General features: G+C 46.6%; 1 protein-coding gene across 1 annotated transcript in view; it reads left to right on the top strand.

The window, feature by feature from the left end:
* Positions 1–18,135, top strand: part of BCR (BCR activator of RhoGEF and GTPase) — a 364,718-nt gene that overhangs the window by 212,817 nt on the left and 133,766 nt on the right. The window contains exons 5-6 of the mRNA XM_086942801.1: positions 11,133–11,240; positions 11,882–11,942. Coding sequence (XP_086798927.1) covers positions 11,133–11,240; positions 11,882–11,942 — 169 coding nt within the window. The remainder of the gene's footprint in view (positions 1–11,132; positions 11,241–11,881; positions 11,943–18,135) is intronic.

The following is an 18,135-nucleotide window of genomic DNA, read 5'->3' as shown; positions in this document are numbered from 1 at the left end:
AGATGGGCGGTCTGCAACTGCAGCCTGAGGCAGATGGGCGGTCTGCAACTGCAGCCTGAGGCAGATGGGCGGTCTGCAACTGCAGCCTGAGGCCGACGGGCGGTCTGCAACTGCAGCCTGAGGCCGACGGGCGGTCTGCAACTGCAGCCTGAGGCCGACGGGCGGTCTGCAACTGCAGCCTGAGGCCGACGGGTGGTCTGCAACTGCAGATGAAGACCGAGATGGGACCCTGCGGATGAAGACCGAGATAAGACCCTGCGGATGAAGACCGAGATAAGACCCTGTGGATGAAGACCGAGATGGGACCCTGCAGATGAAGACCGAGATGGGACCCTGCGGATGAAGACCGAGATAAGACCCTGCAGATGAAGACCGAGATGGGACCCTGCAGATGAAGACCGAGATGGGACCCTGCAGATGAAGACCGAGATGGGACCCTGCGAATGAAGACCGAGATGGGACCCTGCGGATGAAGACCGAGATTTGACCCTGCGGATGAAGACCGAGATGGGACCCTACGGATGAAGACCGAGATGGGACCCTGCGGATGAAGACCGAGATGGGACCCTGCGGATGAAGACCGAGATGGGACCCTGCGGATGAAGACCGAGATGGGACCCTGCGGATGAAGACCGAGATGGGACCCTGCGGATGAAGACCGAGATGGGACCCTGCGGATGAAGACCGAGATGGGACCCTGCGGATGAAGACCGAGATGGGACCCTGCGGATGAAGACCGAGATGGGACCCTACGGATGAAGACCGAGATGGGACCCTGCGGATGAAGACCGAGATGGGACCCTGCGGATGAAGACCGAGATGGGACCCTGCGGATGAAGACCGAGATGGGACCCTGCGGATGAAGACCGAGATGGGACCCTGCAGATGAAGACCGAGATGGGACCCTCCGGATGAACTTAGAGATGGGACCCTGCAGATGAAGAGGTGGGGATCCTGCGGATGAAGACCGAGATAGGACCCTGCGGATGAAGACCGAGATGGGACCCTGCGGATGAAGACCGAGATGGGACCCTGCGGATGAAGACCGAGATGGGACCCTGCGGATGAAGACCGAGATGGGACCCTCCGGATGAACTTAGAGATGGGACCCTGCAGATGAAGAGGTGGGGATCCTGCGGATGAAGACAGAGATGGGACCCTGCGGGTGACAAAGCATGAAACTGGAACCCATTAGTGGGGCCTGAACTTGGGACCATGCAATTGGGGGATATACAGCGGAGGCCCTGCAATTACTCCCTGAGACTGAGGTCCTGTGTTCGTTCGCTAAATGGTATGCCCATACCTGCCAACTTGAAGTACAATCTCACCATGTGAGGAGTGCCGGGCCATGAAAGGGGTGGGTCTTTGTGCCTAGAAGTATCTAGGATTATTATACAGAACAGTGGTCCCTATAATAAATATATTGTAAGCAATGATCATACACTTGATAAATTGTATGTCTTCTGTCCATCCGGACAGGTATTTATTTTTTAATCAACAAATTATTTTTTGGTTATTAAAAATGTCAAGCGGGCACAGCCGTGACCTTCAACATATATAAAGGACAACAACAAAAAAGGCAAAATGGAGAAAGCTCAAAATATGTCTGTACACTTGTGTTTCAGTAGGACAGACGTTGAATGTAAAAACACGCCATTGCAATTATCAATGTTACATACACAGTTTGCATATGGGGTTATGTGTCGACGTTTCGATGCCTATTTTAGAATGTGGATTTACAAAAGGGGGTGGTGATGAACAGAGTGTCTGAATTGAGCAGACCACTCTTACCCAGTCCAAAGATCAGGGCTTGATCCATCACCGTTATTTATCTCACTGCCCCATCCCAGCTCAGAACCTGGCTATATGCAAATCAGTCTGTCCCTGGCCCAGTGCATCATGGGAACAGGGCAGACTAAACTACCAAGCCAATTCTTTACCAGAAAGGAGCCAAGCTACCGGGGACCGGTTTCTGGCATTTCAGCCTCTTCGGCCCGGCTTGCTTGAATCCTGATGGAGCAGTGAGAAAGGGACTCATGTCTGAGTATACCCTGCCACACCTATAGTGGCCAAAATCGATTTACAAAAGGGGGTGGTGATGAACAGAGTGTCTGAATTGAGCAGACCACTCTTACCCAGTCCAAAGATCAGGGCTTGATCCATCACCGTTATTTATCTCACTGCCCCATCCCAGCTCAGAACCTGGCTATATGCAAATCAGTCTGTCCCTGGCCCAGTGCATCATGGGAACAGGGCAGACTAAACTACCAAGCCAATTCTTTACCAGAAAGGAGCCAAGCTACCGGGGACCGGTTTCTGGCATTTCAGCCTCTTCGGCCCGGCTTGCTTGAATCCTGATGGAGCAGTGAGAAAGGGACTCATGTCTGAGTATACCCTGCCACACCTATAGTGGCCAAAATCGATTTACAAAAGGGGGTGGTGATGAACAGAGTGTCTGAATTGAGCAGACCACTCTTACCCAGTCCAAAGATCAGGGCTTGATCCATCACCGTTATTTATCTCACTGCCCCATCCCAGCTCAGAACCTGGCTATATGCAAATCAGTCTGTCCCTGGCCCAGTGCATCATGGGAACAGGGCAGACTAAACTACCAAGCCAATTCTTTACCAGAAAGGAGCCAAGCTACCGGGGACCGGTTTCTGGCATTTCAGCCTCTTCGGCCCGGCTTGCTTGAATCCTGATGGAGCAGTGAGAAAGGGACTCATGTCTGAGTATACCCTGCCACACCTATAGTGGCCAAAATCGATTTACAAAAGGGGGTGGTGATGAACAGAGTGTCTGAATTGAGCAGACCACTCTTACCCAGTCCAAAGATCAGGGCTTGATCCATCACCGTTATTTATCTCACTGCCCCATCCCAGCTCAGAACCTGGCTATATGCAAATCAGACGGTGTTGGATCTAGCCCTGATCTCTTGACTGGGTGAGAGCTTTCTGCTTAATTCAGAGACTCTGTCCCTCACCACCCCTTGTTGTAAATATTTTAGAATGTGGGCATCATCATCAGGACATTGGATGACATTATTGTTGTCTTAGTTATTGTAAACGCAATTAGTGGCATGGTTTACATGGCGGGTGAAACCTGGAATCTAGGAAATAATCAGGTCGTGTTCGCAGGGAATTCTGCACCCTCGCGGTATATTTAAAAATCCGGCGCGAGTTAATCACAGCGTTCGGTTTATACAGGAATACGTCGAAAAGCACAATGGCTATTTCGGGTTAGGTAGGAGGCTGCCACGAGTCTTTTTTGTTGTTGTCCTTTATATATGTTGAAGGTCACGGCTGTGCCCGCTTGACATTTTTAATAACCAAAAAATAATTTGTTGATTAAAAAATAAATACCTGTCCGGATGGACAGAAGACATACAATTTATCAAGTGTATGATCATTGCTTACAATATATTTATTATAGGGACCACTGTTCTGTATAATAATTAATGCCCAAGGTCCCTATGCTATACCTTAAGGGTTCCCTTGTTTTGTTGAAACATAGAAGTATCTAGGAGGCAGTTGTGAACCCTGCCCCCAACCCCCCTCCCCCCCCCCAAAAAAACTTGCTGAGTGAGGCTGGTGCCGATGTCCTGGGGTGTTTTCACACCCCTTAATGGAAGTGGGCAGTACGAAGCCTTGGAAAACCAGCTGGAAAACCACTATTTATAGTGGTTTTCAGCTTGTTTTTCCTGCCGCCTTGTGATCTTGGCTGCTGCCCGGAGGCTGTGTGAAGCGGGACGATATTGTGCGTCACACTGTGGCCCCATGTGAGTTGGGAGGTATGCATACCCCTCATGTGGCCTTTCCCTAAGTGCTGGCTGCTGCACGACTTAGGAGAATAGGGTGCAGGAATGGCAGTGGGACTGGTGTTAGGAGGGCTGGTATCCAAGATGGTTGGGGGTGCAGTGGCCGCGGGAGACCAGCTGTGGAGGGTGATGCAGGTGGTGCACTGGATGTGGGGTGCTATTTGAGGGCGGGCAGTGGCACAAGGAACTGGAGTGATGACTGTTGCAGTGGGATAGGACTGAGGCTGACTGGTTGAACATTACTGGCAGAAGGTCTGGCAGTGGTGATGGTTGTGTCGGCAGTGTTTGGGTTGGTAAACTTAGATGGTGTAAGAAGGCTAGCTGTGTTAGTGGAGTAGGAGAGTTGTCCGATGGTGTGAGAGCGCGCTGTGGCTGCAGTCTGAGGAATGGTGGTGTTGATGGTCTGGTAGAATTGCTCTGTGTGGGTTGGTGTTGAAGAGCTGACAGGACAGTACGGTGCTGGAGGCCTTCTTGTGCGTCATGGTTCAAGAGCTAGTCATGCTGCAGGTGGAATGGCTGCGCCTCATGATGTGGGAGTTCTTCTGTGAGGATGATGTTGGAGATTGCTATGGCATTGGCCTGGGACTTCTGCTGTTTGGATAGAATTTGAGTTCTGATATGGGTGTTTAATGCTAGAACTCTGCAGTGGTGCGTAGGGTTAGTATATCTGCTTTGAGGTGGTTTATTTGTTCTTGTACTTAAATGGTGTGGCAGCGGTACTCTGTGAATGTCAGGCACCCCCTATTAATGGAATTGTGTAGGATTTACTGCTATGGGGCTTGGATGTATGAGTTTGGTTACTGGGATGGCATGAGAGTTCTACCAGGATGGCATGACATTTCTGCTGAGGCAATGGTGTAAAGGTTCTGCTATGGTGGTGGTGTGAAGCCTCTGCTACTGGGGTGGCATGAGAGTTCTGCGAGGATGCCATAAATTCTTGAAGGATAGTGTGCTTTATGTGAGGATGGTGTGAGTTCTTCGAGGGGAGTAGCAGGAGTTCTGCTATGGAGTGTTTCTTGTTGCAGTTGTGACGGTGGGTGGTTCCTTGGCACAGTAGGTGTGGAGTGGTGTGTAAGAGCGGTCAGTGTGGGGGTTCCCACTGTATGAAATGTGATGGATCTCAGTCTTTGAGGTTGTTAATTGGTTGCATTAAAGCAGCTGCTGAGTGATGGGAGCTGTGGGTGTTATTTGAGGACAGTGGAAACCAGCAGTAGCGGCTGGTGACTTTTGAAAGTGGTCGGGCGGGTCTAGCCCGCCCCAGTCAGCGCCTAAAGAGGCGTGAAAGTCTGGTGGCCCCATGATGTTGTTACCCATCCGTCATCATCAAAATGCTGGTACTGGGTGCTGGGTCCAGCAGGTGAATGAGGGGCAGGCTGGGGAGCCCTCGCTATGTTGAAAGTGCTGCAGCTGCCATCCGGGGCCCTTCTCTGCACAGAGCTCCAAGGGTGAAGCGGCCATCCTCAGTCATGGCCAAAGCACGCCCCCACCCCCACCCAGATATATTTAGAATAGGTTCAGCGCATCTTTAGATTTGCAAGTATGCGAAAAGTACCGCTATTTGTTTTACTGCTAGAGCTGCCGACTTTAATTGGAGCTGGGGAACCGGGTTCGATCCTCACGTGGACCAAGCATCCAGTGATTCTGGTCAATTCAATTATCTCCCGTGCATACCAAAAATGAATGTGTCCTTGTGCTACGTAACTGGTGTTCGTGTAAAGCGCTCTGATACCTTCGGGTCGAGTTCGCGCTATATACATCTGCACAAACAAATAAATAAATCAATCAAAAGCACATTAAATACTCACTGTTTGCAGCTTCATCACAGGGTTTTTCTCTGACCGGGTTAAAGCTGGTTCAAGGACGGAGGGAAATACAAAATCAGCGCAGGAAGCAGTAGTTGAAATCCCGCCTCCTATTGTCATAGGGTGACTGTATCAACAGTCATCCAGTCAGAGGAGGGGTCCTAAAACCAGAAGACTGTTCTGCGCTTAGATACGTCAGAGATCCGGGCGAGCCGAAAATCCGACCGAAGTCCTGGAAAAGCAGCTGCTTCAGGTAGCGTCTGCTTGCCCTCACTACAGCTTCACAAACACACTCTGCACATGTGTGACTTGGGCGATATCGAAAACGGACGTCCACCACACATGCGCAGGGTGTGTTTGTACACTGCCTGCTGCACTGCTACCAGAGTGCCGCAGCCTCAGACCACCAGTCTCCTGTAAATCTTTCTCCTTCTTCCGAGACTGGTGGTGCTCCGCCCCATACGCCCTCATGCAGGAACCGCGCCTGGAAACCAGCCCTAGTGGCTCTTCGAGCACGAAGATCTTCAGTAAGGTGTGGGATGAACACGCTAGGGCTCAAACGCTCCGTCCATCATCCCCTTTTGTATCCCTTTGTTTGCCCTAAGTTGGCAGGGTATGCTCAGACGTGAGTCCCTTGCTCACTTTGCCACTGGATTCAAGACCAAGATAGCCTGGCTGATGAGGATTATGAATCCTAATACGGTCCCAGGATGCTTGTTTCCGGTCCAGGGAAGACATGGCTTGGCAGTTCCGGCTGGACTGTTCCCATGAGGCACAGGGTCAGACTGATTTGCATATGGCCATGTCTGAACTGGGGTGGCAGAGTGAGCTAAAGAATGGTGATGGATTAAACCCAGATCTGTTGACTGGGGGTGAGAGTTTGATTTGCTTAGGCTTAGTGCTGGAGCACTAACTACTGATAATCATGGAAAGCATGTAGTAGAATGGAGCACAGGTGCCCTGGATGTGCAGCAGGGGTCCTATGGGAGCACCCTTGGGAGTCAATGTGATTAATTTGGCAGGGCATACCAGTGAAGGGGTTCTGGCTATTGAGAGTGATTTGGTAACAATGAACTTTCAAGGAGTTTTCTACTTCGATACTTGTGCAATTCAAAAGTGAAATGACCACCTCTTTTCAGAGAAGTCAACCTCTTTACGTTGTAGGAATCTGTCTATCCCCCTCCTCAAAAATGCTGCCTCAAGGTAAAAAAGCATGAACCTTACATCAGGATTTATGTCCTAGATCAATGCTCTGCTACTGTCCAGTTAATTCCACGTTCTACAAATAAGATTAAATGCACACACTTCAAAGTGCTGACTGAACAGCATCTTTTGTGAATGTTGGCCACGGTCTATGGGTCAGTTACATTGCTCCTGGTGGTAATGGGGTGCTGTCTGTGTAGGATGGTGGCAGACAGCCCTGTAGATCGGGCATGAAATCTGCTCATTGTGACAGATGTTTAACCAGCAATTCAGAAGGTGGCGCTGTGAGCACCTGCTGTGATAGTTGTCACTGGTCAGAGACTGGTCCTGTTCGTGTCTTCTTTGGCCAGGTACCGCTTTAAGATTTGTTTGTTATAAATCTATCCACACAAGGTTTCCCAGAACGCTAGGCTCAGACACATCCAATTTAACATTCTACACAGGGCATATCTGACTCATGAGTGACACAATAGAATTCATGCTGGTGCCTATTTCGACTCTCCCAGATGCCCTATAGTTATGGCTTGGATTAAACACATGCTCTGGGATTTCCCCCAGGTGTAAAGTTACTGTAATGAGATTATTGACTCTTCTCGATCAGCACAGAACGCGCCGATCTACATAACCACAGGAGTTGTATCCCGGGTCTTTTAGGCATTCCAGAATCATTGAGCGGAGACCAAATTCTTAGACTTGGCTCTTTTAATAGGTAGAAGACCCAGTACTCTGAATTGGAAAGCTCCCAAGCTTGCAAGGGATAGTTATAAGATGGGCAGCGGTGGAGAACTTAGCTGGGGTCCAAAGGAAGGAGGCCGGAGACCTCCGGAACCATCCCATGGGATGATTGTTGCGACTATACCAGCCCCCCTGAGTCAGAAGACCATCTCAATGACGTTTGTAGTGATAGCGAGGAATCAGGAAATGTATTATGTCTGATGGATAAAATGGTACCTCCAAAGGTAGGTTACAACCCCATACTGGCTTCTCACCCAAAGTGCTGTATGCTTCTATTGATGCGCTGATATTTTGTTTTAGTATAGTTGGCCCGTTCATGAATCTCGCACGACAGTAGCGGATATAATGAGAAAATATTATAGACACATAAGCACTAAATGATTACAGCTCAATATCCCTGTCTGTTCTTAAGAGTGTATTGATGATTTACACCTTATCCACTTGCTTTAAAATATGTCATGGATATCTTCAACATATTCCTTTTCAACATTGAGCAAAGCATGCAGGGTAGTAATATTCCTACTCCTTATACTATTTTGTGTTACATTATAACCATTAAAACCATGTACACTTAATATAAGAAAGATGTAAGGGGATTGCAATAATATAGTATTTGTAATTAGGTAAAACCAATAAAGATAATTACAAATGTCTGAGTTGCTAAATCTGGACGTTGGAAGGGGGACGCTCTGGCCTTTTTGCACAAACAACCTTTTACTTTTCCATCTCTAAACTTCTATTCCCTAAAAGTTTGCACTAATAAACAAGGGTGTTATATCCAATGTACAACACCCCTCCACCTTCAAATTTGCTGCTTTAACACCATGCGCGCTAGCGGAATTCCGCTCGCACGCTGAGATTTGCGAAAATGCATGTTAAGTGACGAGCTGGGCTCGTCATCAGCGTGCGAGGAGGCTACGCCATGACGAGCCCAGCTCGTCATCAGCGGGGAAGGGGTTAAGTCATTCTTTCTGGCCCCAGTAACTATAAGCCCACCCGATTATCTTCTCTTGGTCCTGCAACAGGAACGATGAATACATAACCCGCTTGTGGTTTTGGTAGCTACTTTCCGTCTGTGTTATTTGGATCGGAGGTGATATAGAGAGATTAGAGAAAGTCTAGATCTGGTGGTCAAACTCAGTTGTGAACTGACAATGGAGCCCAGATCGTGGTCACCACTCATACCTGTGACTTACAGAGGGAGCCTAGATCAGCCGTAAGGTATTTCACTTTCGGCAAGAGACATTGTTTCCTTATGTCTTTTCAGTAAATACATATTTTTATATTCCTTTCAAAGCCTGTGCTCTGCGCATGTAATACTTCTTGTGAGAACCACGGCATGTAGAGGAAACCGCTTTAACTTTTCAGGACCAGTACAGTAGGCTTTTCCACCACTTGTCTAGGTTCAGAAGTAATCTCTTGTTCCAAAGTCTTCCCAAAAGCCACCTTTGCTCGCAGTAAGTGTGTTGTTGTCAGATAAGGTATCTCTGTCCACAATATGCACTTTGTTTTGAGGGAGATCATTTGATTGAAGAGGCCCATATGTTCTTCTCTTCCCTTCCCCCAAGCCCTGCTTTCCTCTTTGAAATCATGAGTAATTGTCGTGACAGTGTTTAGTGCTTTAAAATCAACCAACATATATATATATATATATATATATATATATATATATATATATATATATATATATATATATATATATATATAATATTATCATTATGTATCAAGGCTCTCTTTCATGTACTCTCTCACCTAGAGGTTTTGTCAAAAAATATTTATCCCTGTTGGTGATGGTGTCGAGCACCATCAGAGAGTACATGCTAACGCGCACACCTCCTCACTACACATCACCCCCCATTTGCCCAGGTTAGAATGCTGGTGGGTGAGTAGAAAATAACCTAAACGCCCTCAAGATGGGATTCCTCCTCATTGCACCGGCTAGGCAAACCCCGACTGTTGTGAAATATCTCTCTAATCTCACCGCGCTCAACTGCACTCCACGAAATCACTTGGAATTCTGCTTGATATGAACCTAAACTTGCAAGAGCACATAGGAGCATCTACCAAAGGGCCGAACTTCCAGCTGTGCATCCTGAGAAAACTGAAACCCTACCTTTCCGAAGAGGATTTCAAATCGGCTGTGCAAGCACTGGTCATCTACAGACTAGAATACCGCAGTGCTACTTTATGTGGACTGCCGAAACTCGGTTTAGCTCCCATCAGAGCTTCTCTAAATGCGGCTAAGAGACTCATCACGGGTTCCAAGAAGACCAACCACATCTCGCCGGACCTGAAATAACTCAACTGGCTTCCTTTTGAGGCAAGGATCCAATTAAAGTTTCCTTGTTTGACCCATAGAGCTCTTCACTTTAATACCCCACTCTACCTGACAAATAGGTTGGAACTTTCTGGGGGCTCCCGGTCCACAAGCAGCACCGGCACCTTGTTGCTCAAGCCAAAGAAATTCAATAAGCTTAAAACCTACAATCGTACATTCTCGGGCATTGCCTCGAGAATCTGGAACGCCCTTCCAGTGGAGACAAGGCTGTTTCCATCCACATTTGCCTTCAAAAGGGAAGTGAAAGCTCTACTAATGAACAATGCACTGATCTAGAAGCTTTGCTCCTCTTACCTTGAGACTTTCTTGCTATCCTAACTATTACTTGTCATTTTTTGCGACCCACTGTTGACTGCCATAATGTCACTTTTGTTCTTGATGTATATTGCCCTAATTTTATTTCTACCCTAGCCTTCTCCCTATGTCCACCATTGTCATTTTTGCTGTTGTTGCACATTGACCTACTTGTACCTTGATTTGTCTCCTTGAGCTGTGTTCCTATGTCTTCTTCAACCGTATGTAAAGACCTCTGATACCCACTTGGTCATGTTCGCACTATATAAAACTTACTAGCAGCCCGTTCCGACCTTGTCCAGGAGCAATCAGGCTTCAGGGCCCCCGCCCGCCCCAACATTGTCCGTGGGTCCCCCGGAGTAGCAGCCCGTCCCGACCTTGGCTTCAGGGCCCCGCCGGCCCCGACATTGTCCGTGGGTCCCCCGGAGCCTTACCTCATCCGCCGCACCTCCCCGTGCTCCTGAATTCACCGGTCCGCCGCTCCTCGCTGCTCCTCCCCTCTCCTCCCCGCCTGTCCGCCGCTCCTCCCAGCCTGTCCCCCGCTCCTCCCCGCCTGTCCGCCGCTCCTCCCCACGCTCATGTCCGCCCCTCCTCCTCGCGCTCCTGGACGTCGCTCCTCCCCACGCTCCTGATGTCAGCACGCACGTCGCGGCCGGCGCTACTTCCATGGGATTATTTTTTTTGTTTCTCATACATTTTTTAAATAACCTATATTTTTTAAATTTATATAGCCTATGTCCATCTGCACACCCTGACAATTTCAACGATGTATCGGGTGTGTGGATTGGTGCTGTGGTTCCCGAGTTTACCCGCCTCAAAGGTTCAAAGTTCTTTCTTTATAATAGTAGTATAGATAAATAAACCTGCAAGAGACAATTCATATGGGTTGGTCATCAGTAATTGTGTATATGTTTAAGACTTATAACTGTTATTTTCCTCACAGGCCAGCCAGTTGGGAGTGTACCGAGCCTTTGTAGACAACTACGAGGTAGCTATGGAAACAGCAGAGAAGTGTTGCCAAGCCAATGGCCAGTTTGCTGAAATCTCTGAGGTATAGTATTCTTATGTTTTCATTGCTGGTAGCCTCTGGCATACACAAGACTAGATCGCATATGTAAATTCGCTGAGGCCTTGATTGTACGTAAACCTGTTGATAATGGCTCTGTAGGACTATGTGATATGGTGGCCATAGGTTGCGCAGATGTTTCACTCACTCCTGTCCTAAATGTGATTGTGCTGGAGTGAGTGTTTGAGCTTATTCAGTTTCTCACATCGGATGGTATTCAAAGTGTTGAGATGCATGTGCTCAGCAAATGTCTTATACCACTTCACAGGGCGCCATCCCTGGTCGCACATCTGGTGGACCTTGAGGAGTTAAAATCTTTGCTTTATGTCATCCCTTCATGGTGCTGGAATGTGCCGAGATGCTTCTGGTTGTGGGGGTATGGTGATTCTAGTTTGAAGTATGTTAAAAATATTAAATGTAGAAACCAAAAATTTGGATCTTTTAGTTTGAAATGTAAACATCTGGTGAAAGAGGAGGAATGTCCTGTGCCTCCAGCATCGTACATATGATGATTATTGCCTTAATGAGATGGGTCAGATCTTTCCATGTCGTACACTGGCCTGTTGTGGGAGCGTCACGATATTTCACAACTATTGTGAATTACTCCTACTTTTGTTCTTTTTTAGAATCTGAAGGCCAGAAACGTAAGGGATCCCAAAGAACAGATGACCAAGAACTCATTGGAGAGTGAGTGTTCACCTAATATTATTGCTTTATTTTGGGATGTAGGGGCTGAGTGTCACTTTCATTCAGTATCTTTTTATGACGGCATAGGTATTAACAATGTTTTATTTTGTTTAACAGTAGTTAGTTAACTGTGTGAGATGTGTGTTGTGGGAGAAGTAGGAATCAGCATAAACATGGAGCAGACAATAGGAACTGACCAGGGCAAGTTTACTTAGTGCATTCTTAAATAATAGTGTGAGTTTAATAGTGAATGGTCCTGCAGTCGGTCAGTCTGGTTTGAAATGAAGAGACCCTACTTCCCCCACTATCGTTCCTGCAGTACGTGTCTTCTGGATGTGTGGGTGTATTCCGGCAGTGTGTCTTGGTTTGTGGGTTTGCCCTTGCCGTCTGTCTTGATTGATTTGGGTACCTCCACTTCCATCTTTATTGGTTGGATGGTGATGCCTCAGCCGTCAGTCTGCTTTCGTTTGATGGCAGTGCCCCCTGCAGTCATTCAGATTTGTTTTGGTGGCAGTGCCCCTGTATTCTGCTGTGGATGGTCTGCAATATCTTTGTAGTCTGATTTAGATAAGTAGCAGCATAGCATACATATTTTCTGTCTTGGATCGGTCACAGTGCCATCTGCAGTCAGTCCGTCCTTGGTGAGTGGCTCTGTCCCTTCATGTTGTCTCATTTGGTTGGCGACACCTCTGGCGTTAGTTTACCTTGGTCAAGTGCCAGTGCTCTGGCATTATGCTGCTTGTGGGTAGCAGTGACCACTGCAGTTTCTTTCTTGATTGTATGGCAGTTCCCACATAGTCAGATTAAAAGAAGCAGCAATGAAAGACACCAGGAGTCCGTGCATTCCTTGTGGAGGAATAAAAGCCCACAGCAGATGTTGTTTCCTTGAAGAGAGTGTATTGGCTATTTAGGTCTCGCCTAGCGATGCAGCGCATGCGTTGCTCGCCTTGGCGAGACTTATAGTCGCCCTTTATTGTGCCTACCGGGGACAGAAGATGGCACATGTACGGGCTGGAGATGTGCACTCCTTACACGTGCACCTCTCCTGTCACTGCAGGCTGGCGTTTGAACACAGCGTGCGCATGGAGCGTTTTCACTTTCGCGGTCTGTTTTCACGTTGGTGGCACACACCGGTCATTTCTCAAAGCGGGTGCAGCAACAGCTTGGTAATACAGTGGCTACCTAGAGACAAAGGCCAAGACACACCAAGGGACAGGAAGGCATGCCCCAGGCAGAGGATGAGACGACCAGTGGAAGCGGATATAACATGACGTGGGCTCACGGTGTTGGCGTTGGGCAAGATTTACCACTGACTGGATGCTGCAAACAGCCAAAGAAACTGAAGTCTACTCACCGCATCCTTCTTATTCAGCCTAAACATGCTGCTCCCGGGGCACGGAAACCTCCGCTCACAACTACTTAGCCTAACGTGCAGCAGATTTCAGAGAGCGAAAGTCGGGGTTCAAGATATTGCAGAAGGATTCTCTAAATTCTGTCTCAAACACACACACACGCACATTCATATCCACTTCCGGCACTTGTATGCAGAAGTGGCTTCTGATGTTTCTTTAGCAAGTAACAGATTCTGGTTTTGGTAGAACAATGCATCAGAAAAATCCCCTCTGGGACTGTTTGCGGTGGTCAGACATGACGTCAAAGGTGTACAGTACCATCATCGCTGTACTGTGCTGGGAAGTCAAGTTTAAGTAGTAAAGGTTTTATTTTTTTACTTATTGCGTTTTTGCATTTGTGTCATAATAAATATGTAGCGCATCTTATTTTAACATATTATTGTTGTTACATTGGTTTATTTAGTATTTTCAACACCGCTGACAGTGAGTGTAACCAATGCTTCAGCCCCATTAGAGCCCTCTACAAGTTATTAATTGTATTCAAATTGGCTGACTGTATTTCTCGAGGCCACTCTAACATCATACCGACGCGCTACACACCCACCAAGACTGTATGATCAACTAACCTTCCAATACAGCCAATGACGTGGCACAGGGACAATAATGGTGGCATTGACATTCTGCTGCAACACTCCAAAGATTTCCTTTCTGTTGCCCCTTGTTTAATTTAAACTCTTCTACCCTCATTGGGGGCACTATAGACTTTCTGCCCGCGACAACAACAGTTGGTAGAGGCTGTCTCCTTCTAGATAAGCCTTTGCCTATTTCTCAGGTTCAAAACTTTGGAAGAAGGACATTAACCACTGAGTAACCCTAGGTAGTTGACTGTTGTGCTATTTTTAAGCTTCTACTATCAGACAGCTCCAGCTGTCTTCTTGCAAATGACCTATTGTGGGCTTACCAACTACTTATCGAGAGGTATTAAAGCGTGTGGTTGCTTACCATTGTTTTTAGGTTCGCCTAGGCAGTGCTTGCGCTGTCTCTTCGAGACATGCTGTATTCAGGATAGGGGTATTAAGCTCCGCACACGTCCCGACTATACATTTTATTGGCACCAGGCAGTGTCTTTTGGAATTCTTTTTATTTTATTGGTTAATTTTATTAGTATCCCGCAGAGACAGCTTAACAATGCATTAAATACACACTGTGTCCAAAAGGTGCTGTCTCTGTGGACATAGGAGGGCAGGCACGTTATAAATAATCTTGTTAAAACTGCATTCAACGAGCTTTTAGAACACAACATGCTCACCCAACAGGAGTATTTTTACAATAAACTATCAGAGAAGGATTGTGGTTTCGCTTTTTACGTACACATGAAAAAGCTTCTAAAAATGCATTCCATGTACCGGCATGGAATGCATTTCTACGAAGCATTTTCATGTGTACTTAAAAAGCAAAAGAGCAATCCTTCCTGTTAGTTTCGGTTTAAAAAAAAAATCCCTTCGGGTGAACATGTGTTCAGAAAGACAGAGACAGCATCCGGCAGCATCTGGTTAGGGGTGTGGTAGGGGGGACAAGGGAGACATGCCTAAGGGCTTGTATCTGCTGATGAATAGCACTCCTCAGCCGCACAAATGGTCACCTGCAGAACAGTTTTCAAAGAAGACCCATCTGCAGCACACTGGGCACAAAAGGCTTTACTTTCTTTGCCTCGTTTCCATTTACAATGCAGTAGCACCAATTCTTGTTTCCTTTATGTTTTCAGTTTTTCTGATGTCTTTGTAGACTATTTGCGTGTTGGGGTTGTTTTGTAGTGTTTTACTAGGCCGTCCGCTACATTCACATGACCCTTGACCCGGGAGAAGTGAAATGCCTTATGCATTTAGAAAGATAATGCCACTGTAAAGTCTCTTATGATAAAACCAAACTACTGGGAAATAAATATGTTTTTATGGAAGGTGCGATGGATGGCACAACTGTCATCGAGGGCCCTGTCGGCTTAGCTACCAGGAACCGCAGACACATGGATTTCTGAAGTAAGTGTAGTATGAATGCAGTTCCACATAAATTATAACTATATTTGTAATTGATATTTCAACTCCTCCTTAGCGCTCGATATAGAAAGAACAATAGCGTGCGCTTTTATAGCACGCCATATACCACCTCAGCTGTTTTTTAGCTCTGTAAATAACCGGTTTTGTTGACTATATTTAACTGTACATAATTTACACTACTTTTTTGGAAGGAAGGGATGGGCGAACGTAGCTAGGATTCAAACTAATGACATGTAGCTCTCTGCAGATGTCAGCACTGAGCATCTGAAAGAGACATTAGTTAGTGATAGATTCCTTACCTTAGAATATCCCCAGGTGTCAGACTGGATCCTGGATGTTTTCGCTAGCAGTACCTCTGCGCGTCAGTAGGTGGCGTCCTGCGGCTCCACGTCCGTCGCTGGCGTCGTATGCGCTGAGATGACATCACGGAGAATACTTAGGCACCACCCATGCACGCTGAGTCAGTTCTGTACACGACTTTCCGCGCCAGGAACGCAGAGCCATGCAAGACACTGACCACTGGTGCATAAAACTAGGGCCCTAAAAGGGATGACCTTAATCATAGAAATCAATTCGCACAACGGGGAGGATGGGTGGGGCGGTAAGGACTCTATCGCTAACTAATGTCTCTTACAGATATATTGTTACACACGTCGTAACTTGTGCCTTTGAAAGAGACCCGTTAGTGATAGATTCCTTACCTTAGAATAAATACCCCAGCAATACCAACCCCGGTGGTGGGTCTGTGAACAAGATCACACCAGAAAGTCACGGAGAACAGAATGGGCAAAAAAGCTGCTCTCCAGACTTGGCTGTCAAGGCAAGCGAGGACCACGTAGCTGCCTGACAGATATCCTGCAAAGGGACTCCCTGTCCTAGGGCAGTAGTGGCTGCTGTCGCCCGAGTAGAATGGGCACGCAGCCCCACAGGAGGCTCCTTTTTTGTCAAGAGTAACAGGCTTTAATACACAGAACGACCCACCGAGAGATGGTCCGTTTGTGCACAGCACGACCTTTCTTGGCCCCCACGTAGCCAACAAAGAGTAAGTCCCACTGAGGCATTATAAAGGAGTGTGAGTTGCACCGCCACTAGATGTGAGGGTGTCTCCTAGGCACTGACGTGGGTGCTGTGTATCCAGCTACACGTTATTCAATAAAGTTTTTTATGAATATTCAAAGTTTTATTTCCAAAGTATTTTATTCATAATTGAAATCAGATTTCATAAATTTTCACTTGGTTTTCATATGAATATATTTTCAAATCTTCATTTGCATCATCATAAATCACATCAATCCTTCCAATGCATTTCGGCGTTAAGCCTTCATCAGGGAAGTCTAAAACGAATAAATAATATATGTGTAACTATTGGGACCTCCTCTATACAATCATCACGTTGTACCTAACAAATGAATAAATAAATAAACATATGCAAAATTCATAGTATGCAAAATTTCTTGATTCCCATGATATAAAGACGCTCTTTAAACAAACATATATACGCACTGCGTATTACTCAAGGGTTAATAATCATCACGTTATACCAAACAAATAAATAAACATATGCAGCATTCATAATATGCAAAATGTCTTCATTCCTATGATATAAAGACGCTCTTTAAACGAACATGTATGTGCACTATGTATTACTCAAGGGTTAATAAACCATGCTATGTGAATCCGATCACTACGGGTTGCCCTTTTTCCATTGTTCAAGCAATTTCTCTTAACAGCGCTCAACTCTCTGTATCAAACTGAGCTTCTCGGTACTAACATGAATGGAAGTAATACCAGATACAAACAATGTGTCATATAACGATTTACGCGCCTGGTCTTTTAAAACTAATTGTATCCGAACAACAGGGAGGATGGGTGGGGCGGTAAGGACTCTATTGCTAACTAATGTCTCTTACCGATATATTGTTACACACGTAGTAACTTGTGCATTTGAAAGAGACCCGTTAGTGATAGATTCCTTACCTTAGAATAAATACCCCAGCAATACTAATCCCGGTGGTGGGTCTGTGAACAAGATCATACCAGAAAGTCACGTAGAACAGAATGGGCAAAAAAGCTGCTCTCCAGACTTGGCTGTCAAGGCAATAATGCTTGGCAAATGTATGGAGCGAGGACCACGTAGCTGCCTGACAGATATCCTGCAAAGGGACTCCCTGTCCTAGGGCAGTAGTGGCTGCTGTCGCCAGAGTAGAAAGGGCACGCAGCCCCACAGGAGGCTCCTTTTTAGTCAAGAGTAACAGGCTTTAATACACAGAACGACCCACGAGAGATGGTCCGTTTGTGCACAGCACGACCTTTCTTGGCCCCCACGTAGTTAACAAAGGGTAAGTCCCACTGAGGCATTATAAAGGAGACCAGAGGGTACGTGTGTGTAATGCCCTTCAAGAAAAGACTAACAACCGGGATACTTGAAAAGAGAAGCTGATCTCGAAGCCTTAACCACATTGCTGCTGTGGTTATTTTTCCCCTGTGCTGGAAATCACTATTTTACTATATTCATGACGAGCTCAGCTCGTCATCAGCATGGAAGGGGTTAAAAAGGCAGAAATGGCCGAGAGATAGCCCTTGATAGTTCCCAGAGCAGATCCCTGCTGGGCCAGAGAAAGGAGGAACAGAAGAACGTCTGAAAGAGGGGCAGAAAGGAGATCCACAGCCTTCGCTGTGCACCATGCTACAAATTTGTTAATGTCTCTTACAGATATATCGTTACACGAGTAGTAATTTGTGCGTTTACCTCACCGGACAATGTTTCTAACTTGAAAACAAGCATTT

Source organism: Lissotriton vulgaris, chromosome 11 (assembly GCF_964263255.1).
Source record: "Lissotriton vulgaris chromosome 11, aLisVul1.2, whole genome shotgun sequence".
Classification (NCBI taxonomy): domain Eukaryota; kingdom Metazoa; phylum Chordata; class Amphibia; order Caudata; family Salamandridae; genus Lissotriton; species Lissotriton vulgaris.
Note: the sequence above shows the minus strand (reverse complement) of the source record. Positions and strands in the feature narration are given on the sequence as shown.